We start from the raw sequence: 16,019 nt of genomic DNA on the forward strand, positions 1-16,019 counted from the left end.
CAAAAAAAAAGCATGAGGAAATAGCTCCTCTAGCTCCTCTTTAGGCCTCCAGAGTTTTTAGGGCTGTTTTGAATGGGCCCAGCGAACTGCATTTTTGAGGGATGGGGTTAGACTATTCCAATCCTTGGTGGCTGTGCTGTAGAAGCCCATGTTTGTTTTATGGGTGGGTGGTACCAGATTGTTGTTTACGCTCCCTCTAGTTTCGTGACTGTGGGTGTCACTAACTTTTTCGAGGTATTTATACAGATATGCGGGTATAGGGGGCATTTCGGGCAAATCTGCATTTACAATTTTGAAGACCAGTCCCATTTTTAGTTGTTTAACCCTGTCTTCCACCCTGAGCCAGCCTAGGCTGGCAAAGTGAGTGGGAGAGAGGTGGGTCATGGGCCCCAGTCCGAGAAGTAGTCGAATGAGTTTGTTTTGGGAGGTTTGAAGCTTAGTCTTCAGTGACACTGAGGTGTTGGAGTACCAAGAGGAGCTAGCATAGTCAAAAAGGGGCTGAATCAGGGCCCCTGAGAGGGTCCTGAGGGCCTGGGGGTTGACAAAAGAGGAAACTCTGCCCATAAATCTGGTTCTCTGGTTTACTCTTTTGACCACCTTTGTTTCCATGCTTTCACCTGTCAGGTATTTGTCAAGAATACATCCCAAATAGGTAATCTCTTCTTTGCTAGTGATGACTGTGTCATCGACTTTGATCTAATGAAATACAGTGATGTTGTTAGGTTTTCAATAAAGTGAGTCCCATGGACTCACTGGTGGTCATTTGAATGAGTCCCACTAATCCTAGATTAAATGTTGGCCTATTTGACAGTGCAGAAGCATAATTGCTTGGATGCCTATAACATTAACGGGCGTCAACGAGCGTCAGCTGGACACAGACACACACACCTGCCCTCTGCAGTGCTCTAATTTGAAAGTCTCATGTCTCATTTCTCTCCAAAAGCCCTTGAATATGATGGAATATGATTAAGGATTACTGTAATTATGGTCAGCTCACATTTCATATCACACACACCATACAGTAAGAACTCCTGTAACTTATTTTTTTTTTTAAATTATGCTAATATCGGCCGATAATATTGGACATCCCTGACCTTAACCCTAAGTAACCATAACTAACTACTAACCCAAACACTCCCCTGTCTGCAGCCTGTCAGAGTAAGACCTTATCCCTAAACCTAAAGGAATAGTTTACCCAAGAAATTACTTTATTTCTATTGTTTACTTACTTATATTTTTTTGTTTGCAAAATATTCAAACGGTAAATCCCGAATCCAAAAATAAAGAAAAATTAAGAAAAATCTTCATGAATGGAAGACTTGAACAGCAAAACAATATGAAAAATCTGTCCATAAACTTCAAAACAAAGCTCATTTTGTATTAAGCTGTGGTGAAAACTTTTTCTTATTGATGAAAATAAACTTTTAAAGCACTTCCGAGCTAAACCGTCTCATGCACGAAATACGGGCGCGCCTAGGCGCTGGTGTGCATGTGAATAAGCTCCGTTCTTTGCTCGTGCATGAACCGGTTTAGCTTCCGGGTGTTTTTAAAGTACATTTTCTTCTTAGTCAGTGGACTTCTGTAGAACAGAATCTAAGTGATAGTACTGTATATATTTTGCCGTTGTTAAATCAAGTCTATGATTAATTCCATTCATTACATTTTTTCTTCATTCTTCTTAATTTTTGGATTCGGGATTTACTGTGAAGGAATATTTTACAAACAAAAATTGCCTGTGACTGAAAGACTTATCACTGGGTAAGTTAACGATAGAAATAAAGTAATTTCTTGGGTGAACTATTCCTTTAACCCTATCCCTTACGCTAACCCAAACACCCCACTGTCTATAGCCTGTCAGAGTAAAAGCCAAAACACATGCTTCTTCTGACGGAATTTCCGAACTAGCACGTAGTCAGGACATGTGGGGGTGCAGGAGTTCTGAGAGTTCTGTGTGTGTGGTGTGTGTGTGTGTGTGTGTGTGTGTGTGTGTGTGTGTGTGTGTGTGTGTGTGTGTGTGTGTGTGTGTGTGTGTGTGTGTGTGTGTGTGTGCAGGATCTCAGGCCTTTCAGACCGTCCATTCTACAGTAGAGATGTTGCTGTCTATTGGCGAGCGTCAGTCCTGTTCCTCCCTCAGCTCCAACCTCAAACAACACCTCATCAACACCATCTGTTCTCTGAAGGTTAGCAACACCATTGTGCACACGCACGCGCACGTACACACGGACGCACACACGCACACGCACACGCATACGCACGCACACACACACACACACACACACACACACACACACACACACACACACACACACACACACACACACACACACACACACACACACACACACACACACACACACACACACACATTTTAACAATGTATTCATGTCCACATAAAGGAGAGCATACAAGGACACAAATATTATATTAACAGTTAAGGTTACATTCACAAAACCATGGCATATGTCTTCATGATACAATAAGCATGTCACTCAGTATTCTGTGGGTATAAGTTACAGTGTCTCCGCCATACTGTATTTGGCGGCTGCCAATTATGGCAGAGACAGCACAGTACTTTGACAGCCTTTTTGTCTCCTTTTTGGGCATCCCAAGTTGTTGAAACCCTCTAACAACCAGTCTGCGGGTATGTCCTATAGACTGCCAAATATAAAAACAAATAGTCTGCACCTGTAGCCCAGCGCTGAGATGGTATGTAGAAGTGGTTGGTATTTAATGACCTTGGTCATAAAGGCTTCCTATATGGCTAGGGATAAAGGTGCAGGCTGTGTCTAATACAGACACTTCTCTGAACTCTTCACACTGGGTGAAAAGCAATGATTTTGGGAGGGTATCCCTCAGGCATACCCCTGATACTTAAGGGAGTATGTGTGTGTATGCTGCCCTCATTCATTAATGTACCACCTCCCACATACCTCCCACATATTCAGGTGTATGTACCATTTCTGAGACCTTCATTTGCATTTACCCCCTGTGGTGTCTGGCCAGCAAGGACCTCACACACCCACCCCTCCCACCCCTCTCACCCTTCCACCCCAACCACTTCTGAGCATGTGCAGAAAACTACATTTGATTGGAAGCTGTGGCTTATAACCCCACCCACCCACCCCACATTCTGCATGCTAATTCTTGTATAAACCCCCTAGTTTATACCCCCCCCCCCCCCCCCCCCCCCTCAGTGGGAAGGGTGGTTTATAGCCCCCCCCCCCCCCCCCCCTCCCAGGGGCTGTGGCTTGTCCCCCCCCCCCCCCCACCGGGAGGGATGGTTTATAGTCCCCCCCCCACTACCTGCACTAATTTATATATATATATATATATATATATATATATATATATATATATATATATATATATATGTATATATATATGTATATATATATATATATATATATATATATATATATATATATATATATATATATATACATATATATATATATATATATATATGTATATATATATATATATATATATATATATATATGTATATATATATATATATATATATATCCACACACACAAACAATATAGAAAAACACATAGGCAGAACTCATGTAATTATGTTTATTGATCAAGAAAAATACATTTATACAAAACAATGGAACAGGAGCACACAGATAAGGTAAACTGTTTCAAAGAAAAGTATTTTGTTCCAGGGACCCCAGAAGCAAAGATTTGAGTTAAAAATGTTCACTCTAAAAATATATATATTCAAATATTCTGAATCAGAATCAAGTTTATTGTCACATCACAGGTTTAATTAAAAAACGTGGGTGAAATGTGTGTCTATATACTCACACTAGTAGGCTACCTGAGATAAGATATGTGCATGAACATAGCAGCAATGTATACTGTGCATGATATACTTATGGACGTTAGTTAAGGTGCTTGGGAAAAAAAAGTCAAAAGTCAGTGCGTTATACACAGGATTACGGTGCAAAATGTCAGTGTGTGTCGACCGCATAATCCACATAGACTGACATATAGTCAGCAAGTAGTGCCATGAGGAGGAGCAAAGAAAAATAGCGGGAAAAGGAAAACAAAGTCACTTGTAGGCTACTCATGTAATCCACGGGTGGGTCCAAGGAAGAGCTAAATCCAAGTCATGTGTCCCTGGTATAATCCACAGGAAGAAATATATTTTGTTCCAGGGACCCAGAAGCAAAGATTTGAGTTAAAAAGTTTGCACTAAAAACATATTCCTCAAGCTCTTTGTCGTCAAGCATTGGGTCCTGGAGAACACAGCATTTGGTACAAGGTCCTGGAGATGATCTTGTGAACTTCTTCCTGCTGGAGGGCTGAAGATCCAAAATGGAAGTCCATCTTTGGAGTTGCTCTGTGTCCTCAAGCATTGGGTCCTGGAGAATGCAGCGTTTGGTATGAGGTTTTGGAGATGATCTCCTGAACTTTGGACTGCTGGAGGGCTGAAGATCCAAAACGGCAGTCCTTGAAGCCTTGAAGAAAAACAGAAGAAAAAAAGAATTACAATTATTTATTTTCAATTATAACACAGGGGTCTTTGAATACAAAAAGACAAAACAATGCCCTGTAAGTAGGCTACAATAAGAAATACAGGTTTGCTGTTTTCTGCAGGTCTAGCCCACTCTATTAAGATGCAAATAGCTTATGTGAATACTGTGAGTGTATTATGCATGTGCGCTTTACCTTTTATAAAAACAGGATCAACATTACAGAAACTAATGCTTAGTTCTCCTAAAAGATGAGCTGCAACATCAATACTATGTGGATAATTTACCCTGTTGGAAGAGAAGAACCGTGTTAGTTTTTAGTCATGTGCAATTTTTTTTATCAGTTAAAACATTTCACCAGGACAGGAACTCAATCCACAGGCCTACCTCCCCCCACTATCCCCCACCACAAATCAAATTGGTGGGGCTTGGTCTCCCCTCTTACTAAAGCATGATTGTGATATAGTTGAATTTGGTTACTTACACTTCTTTTGGATTGAATGTGGTTATTCTTCTCCGAGTTGTGTAGACGCCTCACAGCCTCCTGTAAACAGCATGATTATAAAAGGTCAATTTGAGGAAATCAATGCTTTTGGCAAACCACCAAAGGAATACCAAAACACTCGCCCCAAACACAGTCACCCGGGCACAAATCCAGCACATATCCGATAAAATCTCTACCTGGTATTCCCCCTAAAATGGTGGCGATCGTGTTTTGGGGTGAGCCTTCCAGGTTGCCCACCAGAACATTAGTTACACTTATTTTTCTACAAGCAACTCATACAAAGAATTTTCTAGATAGTAGACACAGGGCATATATAGTCAGACATAATTTCACTTACCGCAAGGTTGATGTTATTTGCTCTTTGGTGCAGGCAGAGGCAGCAACGTAGACAAAGCATCATCCCGAGCAGCGTTGCTCTCGACCAGCTAAGAGGACCACCTAATAATTCTGTTCTTCTCGGAGTCGAAGGCTGGCGTCTGCGAGGACTCGAAGCAGCACCCGATGCATAAAATAAATCTCTACTTGTGTTTGTTGCCATTTTACTCACAAATTAAACAAATTCATCATGCAGTTAATAGTTTCCAAGCAGAGTTCTCTAACAACAAACTGCTATCCTGTAAAGCCAACTTGGTGCCTTGGCTAATACACGCCCCCGTGCTGTGGCTAGGGTTGCCAGATTCTGTGAGAGAAACAAGCAAGCAGGTCTAGAAAAACAAGCCCAATAGAAGCGATTATGGGTCACATGACTCACATGAGCACTTTAAACCTACCTACTGTATACATCGGCTATTTGAAGATGGCAGATATACAAGCTATACAAGATATACTCGTGATGCAACTCGTTGTGAGCTTGTAGACTGCTATTTTCAAATAAAATTCTTGGTGCAAATTTATTATAAAAAAAACCTGGCAACACTGGCTCAAAGACATCTCACAGACACGGTGTGAAGAGGCGGTGCTCAGGAGTGAAACATGAAACAATAGGAACATTGAAACCATCGACACCTATCATGCAAATGTTGTGTCTGCATGTAATCTAATCTCTATCCCCCAAAATACAAACGAAAACACACATAAAGTAGCCTTGTTTGTGATATGGGTAAAAAGTACAACACATTTTGGTATCAAAATGTGCTTAAAGTACCAAAAGTAAAAGTGCTAATACGTTTGAAAATAGCGTGTGAGCTTGTTGATGTATAAAATAAGGCTAAAGTGGTTAATGCATGTTTTATAATGTAATCATTTATATCTGCAAAGTAACTAGTAACTAAAGTTTTCAAATAATAGTAAATAAAATAGTAAGTAAAAGTATAGACAATTGGAAATACTTCAGTAATGTAAAATTACCTCAAAATTGTACTTAAGTACAGTACTTGAGTAAATGTACTTAGTTACTTCACACCACTGTTTGTTGTACAGCACCTTGTGTAACAGAGAGGACCTCTGTTACTACAGTAACCTTGGTTACTAGTGTTTATTCAATCATTTTTTAAACAGGGACATTGGTGGAACAAGTACTCAACTGTTTTGCTTAAGTAAAAGTATCAATAAGTGGTGTTCTAGCAACTCAAGCTTTGAGGTACCCCGTTTGGACCCAACTGCCGAGTTGCATCCTCACCCAGACCGGCATTTCTTTGGGAGGCCTGTCGAGATTTGGAATTTGCAAGGTACACGGACGGATTGTGCGCCATCATTCCTACCGATTGAAAGAATAGCATACAGATGTGTTTACAGTGCCACAACTGTACAGTTAAGCCAGATCAAAGAGAAAGTATCAGTAGTTAAACAACTGTGCACAGTAGTTGAGATTTAGACCCAAGACCTGATCTGTGTGTGTGTGTGTGTGTGTGTGTGTGTGTGTGTGTGTGTGTGTGTGTGTGTGTGTGTGTGTGTGTGTGTGTGTGTGTGTGTGTGTGTGTGTGTGTATATATCTCTCTCTCACAGACAGACAGACAGACAGACAGACATCTCACTCATTGTTTTTTAATCAGTAATTGTGCAATAGTCTGTGTTTCTCTCTCTCGCTCTCGCTCTCTCTCTCTCTCCCCCCCCCTCTCTCTCTCTCTCTCTCTCTCTCTCTCTCTCTCTCTCTCTCTCTCTCCCTGAGCCCCCCCCTCTATGAACCCCACACCTCCCATTGTTTGAACAAACCTCTAATTTACATGTGTAAGGAAGATTCCCAAGCAGAGAAAAGAGAGACGTATATCCAGGTATCTTAAAGGCATTTTAAGGTAAACAGTCCTCTCCCGCATTCATTGAAAAACTCCCACCTATCATTTATGTTGGGTGGGTGTATACCTTGCCCATGTATCCAGGTATATCACCTTTTTCACCCAGTGTCATCAACCACAACAACAGCATTGGGGACTTTCCTGAAGCCTGAAATCAATCAAGGGGCGGGGCAGCAGCAAAACCCACCAAGCTGCTGAACTTAACCACTTAAACCAATTATTAGTAAAACAGACCTGAGTTGGCTCTGTACTTGGACTGCTTTTCCCCCCTATCTACACCAAATATCTTCTCCAAAAATAACCAAAAATTCGGAATGGATTATCTGGGGTTCAAGTGGTTAACTCACGATGTATCGGAAATGACACATTTTGTACACTTACTAATATTGTATGAGATAAAAAAAGAAATCATTTCATCATACGTGTTGGAGTTCAACTACATAAACTGTGTAATTCAGTGAAACGTTGCAGGTTAGAATAGAATAGAATACTTTTATTTCATACAAAATCACAACAATGTGACCACTTAGAAAGCGCCAATGTGGATGTTTCACAAAAAAGCCGAAGCTTGTTTCCATTGTGGTCCACCTTGAGACATAGAACAACACGCAACAAACTGTACAAACGACCATGAAACAAAGAAAATGAAATCCTTATATAAAGTTAGAAGCAGTTACATTTAAGTGACAAGATGTACCCTAAGAGAAGATATCCAATGCAGTCAGGAGTCGGCTATCCGGGACAGGTAACTATGACTAGTTAGTGTTGAGATGAAGCCATGATTTAAGGTCATTCTCAAATCTGTTGTGTACAGGTGCCTGCCTCAGGTGTCTCTGTGACATTTAGGGGTTAGGGTAGGAGCAATCTGGGCACCCATTGGGTAAAAAAAAAATAATGTTTTTGCCTCTGGGGGCACTATCTCCTGTTGTGTGTAGAAACAGTGTGTGTGTGTGTGTGTGTGTGTGTGTGTGTGTGTGTGTGTGTGTGTGTGTGTGTGTGTGTGTGTGTGTGTGTGTGTGTGTGTGTGTGTGTGTGTGTGTGTGTGTGTGTGTGTGTGTGTGTGTGTGCGCGTGTGTGTGTCTGCATGCGTGCGTGTATGCGTGCGTGTGTGTGCAGCTGCCTGTGTCAGGTGACTCTGTGACATTGTGTGACGACTCCTCGGTGCATGTGCAGTGTGACAGCAGTGACATCATGAGTTTAAAGGTCACGTGGATGGCTTCTTTATCGGACCTCCCGACCCCTGACCTCCCCGACCTCCACGATGTCGGTGAGCATACAGACATCACTACATGATCACCAAACACACACAATACAACAGACATCACTGGAGGATTGCCAAAGACAGACATTATTAGATTATATAATAGAGCCCTTAACAGACAACGTCACACTGATAAGAACCAGTATGCGCGCACAGGCCGGCACCAAATGAAACCCATTCTGTCATGTCTCGCTAGAATGCGCCTCACTACCCAACACAAAAGAGGAGGTTGAATGAACTGAAACCAGCGCACCCCGAAACAATATGTTGGGAAATTGATTGCATGAAACAATCACCCGTGTGTCCAGTCTCAATGTTGGTAAACAAATAATTGCTCTATAGTAGGTAGATCGCGGTAGTCGAGGACTTCAAATATCTCGGGTTCTGCTTCAATGGAACAGGACCTGAAGGTCCGGAGGGCCCTTGCCTGGAACGCCTTGCATGGGATGAGGAGAGTGTGGAATATCAGACATGAGAGAAGACCAAAAGAGGCGGCTGTTAGTAGCTACAGTGTAGTCCAGTGGTTCTCAAACGTTTTCATGTCAAGGACCCCCAAATTGACACTTGTTTAGCCCACGGACGCCCATTTGAAAAGATACGCCAGGGACCCCCATATAAGAAAAGATTTTTACGACTCTAGCAGGGATTTTCAACCATTTTAATTTCAAGGACCCCCGGTTTTAAATGCATTAGGCTGAGGACCCCCATTTAATGACATTTATATCTCTGGGACCCCACTTATATTGTAAAATCGATGTTAATTTAGATTTGGTTGCATTTGTACACTCTCAGAGTTACAGACCTATAAGGGTCCATTTGGTTCCTAACTATCCATCATTTAGCTGGGGACCCCCTGGAACACCCTCAAGTACCCCCCCAGACCCAACTTTGAGAACCAATGGTGTAGTCAGTACTGCTTTATGGGGCTGCAGACACGGACGCCTCACAGCACAACAGGAAAGGGCCCTGGATGGAGTCTACACACATATGCTACGAATGGCACTAGTTGTCACATGTGAACGGACCACATCAGACATGTGGTCCTCTACGGGGTCCTACACCACGGGTCACAGACAAAGTCAGAGCGAGACGGACGAGGCTGGGCACTGCGTCAGGCACCCGGGACTAGTGGCAAGCAAACTGACACTATGGGAGCCAACCCAGGGCAAAGCCAGGGAAAGGCATGAAGCTCACCACCCACGTAGATACACTGCGGCGTGACAGCTTAGCTAACAACACTGCAGAGCTCAAGACCCTGATAGATAGGAGAGTGTGGAGAGCAGCGATTCAGGAGTCCCGAGTTGGTGTTGGCTAGACCGCACTCTCGCATCGGATGGCAATAGTAATATTTTATGCTATCTTTTTCTCCCACATGTTACAATAAAAAAATAAAAAAACTAACACTGGAATTAATAATAAAAAAAAAAACTAAGTAAAAACCTTAACTAGCAAACCAACATCGAAAAGTAAACCATCATAACCTTGCTGTAATGTCATTGTCATGTAAATGAAGTGTTGCAGACATGTAGAATCTGTAATGTATCGTTTACCATCTATAAGCTGTCATATTGTATCGTTTACCATCTATAAGCTGTTATATTGTATCGTTTACCATCTATAAGCTGTAATGTTGTTTGTTTACCAGACGTGTTCCTCAGTGAGAGCAGTCTGCTGGCTGGGCTGCAGGGGCTCCTGGGTAATTTCCTCCCCTTGCTGACCACAGAAACCCAGCTGGTTTCCATGACAACACCAAGCTTTGGTTGTTCCCCTGGTTACCATCTGGACACTGATGGTAAAGGCTGTGGTGAGTCAATAACTCAGCTACATTATTACTAAGGACGTAGTGATATCTTCGGTATCACAATGTTGTGATAACGAAAATGACGCAATATCATTGTGGACGTACGACGGTAACATATTTATATTTTTTTGTTGACCAGCTGCGGAGGGAGTTATGGGTGTTTTGTGAGCAACCAAATTATGTTACTTCTTCTCCTCGTCTCCTGAATGCCATCATATTCCCCTTCATTATCGTCTCATAATCATCTTTTTCTATGCTTGGACCCCGTTGCCACTTGCGTTTGTTTGTTTGTTTGTTTGTTTGTTTGTTTGTTTTTGTTTGTTTGTTTATTGTATCATTGATTGTAGGCTAGTGAGTAATCGTTTTTTTTTTAGGGGGCTATGCCATTTTTGGGCAGTGTAGCCGCCCCTATATGTGAGGTTGGGACATTGACAAATGCTTTACTGTGATTGGCCACCCATTGTACCCCCCCAACCCTGCACTGTGATTGGCCACCCATTGTACCCCCCCAACCCTGCACTGTGATTGGCCACCCATTGTACCCCCCTTCCACTACATTGTGGGTGGCCAAGGGCCCACAATGTGGGTGGTATACAAGCTCATAGCGCGGCACTCGGTGCACTCGGTGCTGCGCTATGAGCTTGTAAATCTTATTACACAGCTACTTAATAAAGAAATTAATAAATTGACCCAAAACAAAGGATTTCATTGCTTACGAAAGCAGTCCATTAATTTATGCCAGGTGCGTCCAGTGCAATGCGGTCGCCTCGGAAAGCAGCGGGAAGGGTCGATAAAATAGAATCCGTTTTTGGTTACTGCATTGTCTATTTCTCTAGCCTTATGAAATGTAAAAGGCTGCTATGGTCCTTTAAGGCAGTGGTTCTCAACCTGTGAGTCGCCCGCATGATTTTGTGGGGGGGGGGGGTCCCCAGATGACAGTAAAGTGACAATTTAAGGACTTTTCAGACCTTTTTAATACAAAAAAAAAAAGAAATAAAGAAATTAAATGAAAACAGACCATTACTGCATCAAAAGTAATCAACAACTATACTAAAAAAATGTAAAATAACAAAATTCCCAACATTTTCAAATAATATAAGAAAGCCAAAAAAATTGAAAATAGCTGTCTACAAGCTATGTACAGCTACATACATATTGTGAACATAGCCGATCTATAAGCTCACAACACCTCGCAACGCGAGATGTTGTGAGCTTGTAGATCGGCTATTTTCACAACACGTATCTGTGGAACCGAGTCAAACTAAATGCAACGCCTCAGCTCCTACAATTCCAAGTGCTTGTCAGGGTGGGGCGTCCCCAGTTCAAATATCATTATTTTGAGGGGTCGCGGCCTGAAAAGGTTGAGAACCACTGCTTTAAGGTTACTGTCTCTGTGTGTGTCTTGTCTCTCCAGTGGTTTGTCCTGCTGGGACCTTCTCCACAGAGGGGGCGTGTCTCCTCTGTCCTGAAGGGACCTATCAGGAAGAAGAGGGGATGGACTTCTGTCGCAAGTGTCCCCGAGGCAGCTCTGCTATTGGAGCGTCGTCTGTCAGTCAATGTGAGGCTCTCCTCTCTCTCTAAGTTTGCTTAGTTTTGTGCGGGTGTCATGCCGAGAAGAGCTGATCTGCTATTCTCAGTGCGAGTCGGAATTCCCTACTTCCTACTTATTTCCAAAGCACCACAATGGAAATGAGCTCTCCAGATGTTTTGTGTTTATTTTGACGGATGTAGTAATATGGTCATGTACAGTGTGCACGTTTTGTCAATAGAAACATAGAAACATCAGATAAAGAAAAAACAAAACATCAGCTACTTGCTAAATTTAAGAATTTAATCATTCTTAGTCAGAATGCTGGATGTTTTATTTTAATTTGTCATAAGCGTGGCTACATAAAACAGCAACAGAAGCATTGCTTCTAAAAGTTTGTGTGTGTGTGTGTGTGTGTGTGTGTGTGTGTGTGTGTGTGTGTGTGTGTGTGTGTGTGTGCGTGCGTGCGTGCGTGCGTGCGTGCGTGCGTGCGTGCGTGTGTGCGTGCGTGCGTGAGTGTGCGTGTGTGTACGTCTCAGGTGTGACAGCGTGTCAGAGGCGGGGCTTACGGTGTTCGGGGTCAGGTGACTTCCTGCCGGCTCAGCCTGACGTCCTATCAGGAGGCTGGAGGTGTGTCTCCGCCCAGGGAGACGATCTGGTCTGGACCAATAGCAACGAGCCTCTCTCTGATGAGCAGTGCACAGGTACACACACACACATCGGCCAATCACAACGAAGCATGCACTTTCATTTTAACTTACCGCCGCTTCTGCAAAACCTCTGCACATTTGGTGGTGTTAATGTTGACTAAAACTGACGATAAATGTTCGTCGACTACCTTTTTTCATTGACGAATACTAAAAACTAAGCTATGATGACTAAAACTATGACTACATACAGTATACTGACAATAGGCTCTATATGCACAGCAGCCATATTGGGAATGAATTGGGCCCCTTCTTTACTTCCTTCACAGGTGTTACCAATGATACTAATTAAGGCTCTGTTCCATTTAGTGTGGCTTAGTGGTTGTCTTATTTTCAAGGACCCCCATAACTCTGAGAGTGTACAAATGGAACCAAATGGACCCTAATGGTCCATTTGGTTCCAATTGTACACTCTCAGAGTTACACACCCACCATAAGGGGCCATTTGGGAACCAAAATGGAGTGTTTCTAGTGAGCCAACATGCACAATGTCAGCACCCTGACTCTGTTTGACCAGAGCCTTCATTAGTATCATTGGTAACACCTGTGATGGAAGTAAGAAGAGGCCCAATTTTCTCCAAAATGGCGGCTGTGCATAGAGCCTATTATGTCAACAAATAAAGACTAGACTAAAATGATAGGGAGGGACGAGTGGAGGAGAGATCCAGTGGAACTACGAAAATACATTTTATGCTTGGTTTCGTGTAGGTGTCATGCTCAGAAAATAGCCGATTTACAACGCGTCGCAACGCGACACGTTGTGACCTTGTAGATCGGCACACAGCCAGGTATATATACATCAGGCATTTATTACGACACCATCACGGCCCTCCAAAAATAGATTTTAGTCGACTAAATCAACTGTAGAGTTAGTCGATTAAAACTAGACTAAAACGAAAACATTTCAGATGACTAAAATACGACTACAACTTAATGGAATTTGCTGTCAAAATGAACAGTGACTGAAGTAAAAGTAGCAAAACCACAACATGAACGTCTGTTACACTCTGTTAGAAGCGATAGGACAGTATTCAACATTTGACTCGAATAAAAAGTGCAAAATTGGCATCAAAACAGTACAGTTACAGTACCAAAACAAAAGTATGAACAACTTTTTTTTAAGGTTTTCCCAAAAATAGCTGATCAACAAGTTCTCAGTTTATCAGCTATTTTTGAAAAACACAATTTATTTTACACAGTGAATTTTATCATATCAAAGTTCAATTTATTTTACATATGATGAATTTTATCATATCAAAGTTTTCACAATTTCACCTGTAAATGCAACAAAAAAGAGGAACTAAGTACATGTACTCAAGTACTGTACTGAACAAAGTTGAGGATGTTTTACTTTAATGGAGTATTTTACATTTTCAATACTTTTACCTTTATTTTGCATACAGGACCTTTTCTTTTAACAGCGTATATCTACATTGTTGTATTGATACTTTTACTTTTTACATTTGAGTACTTCCGTCCATCACTGTGTAAATGTAAGACAATTGTAGTGAAAATCTGTGAGACCTCTCATAAAGTAAATGTCTCATGAATGTTTTATGAGTAATTGTATGGATATGAACAGCCTGCGTGTAAATGTGTTTCAGTGTTGTCCAGGTTTGAGGCTGTTCCTGGATCAGCTCTGCTTACTGGAGCTGAAGACACCGACATTCTGTCAACTCACAGCACTGATCTGGTAGCATGTGTTCAAGGTAACACACACACGCGCACGCACGCACGCACGCACGCACGCACGCACGCACGCACACACACACAGTTTGGAAAAAGCAATAGGCTCTATTCACAGCAGCCATATTATGAAGACATTCACAGGTGTTACCAATGATACTAATGAAGGCTCTGTTCCATTCTGGTCAAACAGAGTCAGGGTTGCTGATATTGTGCATGTTGGCTCACTGGAAACACTCTGTTACACCAGTGGGTCTACAGTTGGGGTCCAGGGACCCTCATGGGCTTCCAAATGGCCCCTTACAGGTGTGTAACTCTGAGAGTGTACAAATGTATTGTTCAATAAAAAGCGTTTTAATCCGATCGGCGGCCATTTTCTCATAGAGTTATAATGTATCAGAGTGCAATACTCCTCCCAACCGATAGAGTCGCGTAAATGAAAGCCAATGGAGAAAATTCGAAGACAATAGCCACCAATCCGATTAAAATGATTTTTATTGAACAATACGGAAGATAGGTGTACTTATGCGGACCCATACATAATTGGAACATTTGTGGCCATGGGGTCAGCACTTTATATTAGAAATATGAGCGTTTATGTAGATGTACGGGTTATAAATGGAGAAAGTGCAAACACCAGGGTGAAGTTCAGCGGAGCATGCAGGGGGCGGGGGTGCTGGGGGGGGGGGTTTAACCCGCATGCTCGGCGCATGCGGGTTAAACGAGAGGTGGAGCTATGGCGTCATTGTTTCAGGAAAGATGCGTCTTTAGGTGTACACACGGAGACGCAGAAACGGCGTTTTCAGAAAAATCCACTCTGGGAGAAGCGTATTGCGGACCTAAAACGCCGTCTCCGTGTGGACGAAACGCCAAAACGATTACAAACTTATGCGGATTCACCCAAAAACGTCTCCGTGTGGATGTGGCCTCAATGGAACAGAGCCTTCATTAGTATCATTGGTAACACCTGTGAAGGAAGTGATATGGCTGCTGTGCATAGAGCCTATTCTCTAGAATGCTGTCTTTGTACGGCATAGAAAAGGGGCATTTCATGTTTGGAGATGGCATTTTTTTTACAGACAGGTAAAAGGGCAGGGGCTCATACCCCCTTTGATGTCTATGTGTGTGTACGTGCCTGGTTTGTGTGTATTTGACAGTTGTTTGTTGTGTTGTGTTGCAGCGTGCGCTACAGAGCCATCCTGCCATCATGTGGCACTGTTCACCGAGGAGGAACAGAGACAATGTCAGCTGTACAGCACGCACACACTCAACACACACTGTAACACCTCCACACAGGTGTGTACGTTGGCTAAAACACACACACACACACACACACACACACACACACACACACACACACACACACACACACACACACACACACACACACACACACACACACACACACACACACACACACACAGTGAAGTGATGTCGTCGTATATAACACGTATATGTGTGTGTGTGTGTGTGTGTGTGTGTGTGTGTGTGTGTGTGTGTGTGTGTGTGTGTGTGTGTGTGTGTGTGTGTGTGTGTGTGTGTGTGTGTGTGTCTGTCTCCAGGCCAGTGGGTTTCTGGGTAATCCTGAGACAGAGCTGTTTGATGGGTTGAGCTGTTCCCTGAGAGTGAGGGGCGGAGCTTCAGATTTGCTGGTTGTCAGGAAGAGAGGTAACCATAGTAACCAGATTATGTAATAATAATCATACAACACAGCATTGAATACACGTTTTAGACATTTAAAAGAATGTACTTGTTTTGTTTGTTCCAGTTCTAATGACACTATGCCATTGTTTTAGCATGTTTTGTTTTACAACTC

General features: G+C 42.5%; 1 protein-coding gene across 1 annotated transcript in view; it reads left to right on the forward strand.

The window, feature by feature from the left end:
* Window positions 1-16,019, forward strand: part of tg (thyroglobulin) — a gene marked incomplete at its 5' end in the record, with an annotated part of 78,761 nt that overhangs the window by 22,492 nt on the left and 40,250 nt on the right. The window contains 8 exons of the mRNA XM_084053243.1: window positions 2,053-2,180; window positions 8,337-8,487; window positions 10,127-10,282; window positions 11,697-11,840; window positions 12,350-12,514; window positions 14,122-14,226; window positions 15,384-15,499; window positions 15,766-15,871. Coding sequence (XP_083909369.1) covers window positions 2,053-2,180; window positions 8,337-8,487; window positions 10,127-10,282; window positions 11,697-11,840; window positions 12,350-12,514; window positions 14,122-14,226; window positions 15,384-15,499; window positions 15,766-15,871 — 1,071 coding nt within the window. The remainder of the gene's footprint in view (window positions 1-2,052; window positions 2,181-8,336; window positions 8,488-10,126; window positions 10,283-11,696; window positions 11,841-12,349; window positions 12,515-14,121; window positions 14,227-15,383; window positions 15,500-15,765; window positions 15,872-16,019) is intronic.

This window comes from Gymnoscopelus microlampas, assembly GCF_963454915.1.
Source record: "Gymnoscopelus microlampas genome assembly, chromosome: 3".
NCBI lineage: Eukaryota > Metazoa > Chordata > Actinopteri > Myctophiformes > Myctophidae > Gymnoscopelus > Gymnoscopelus microlampas.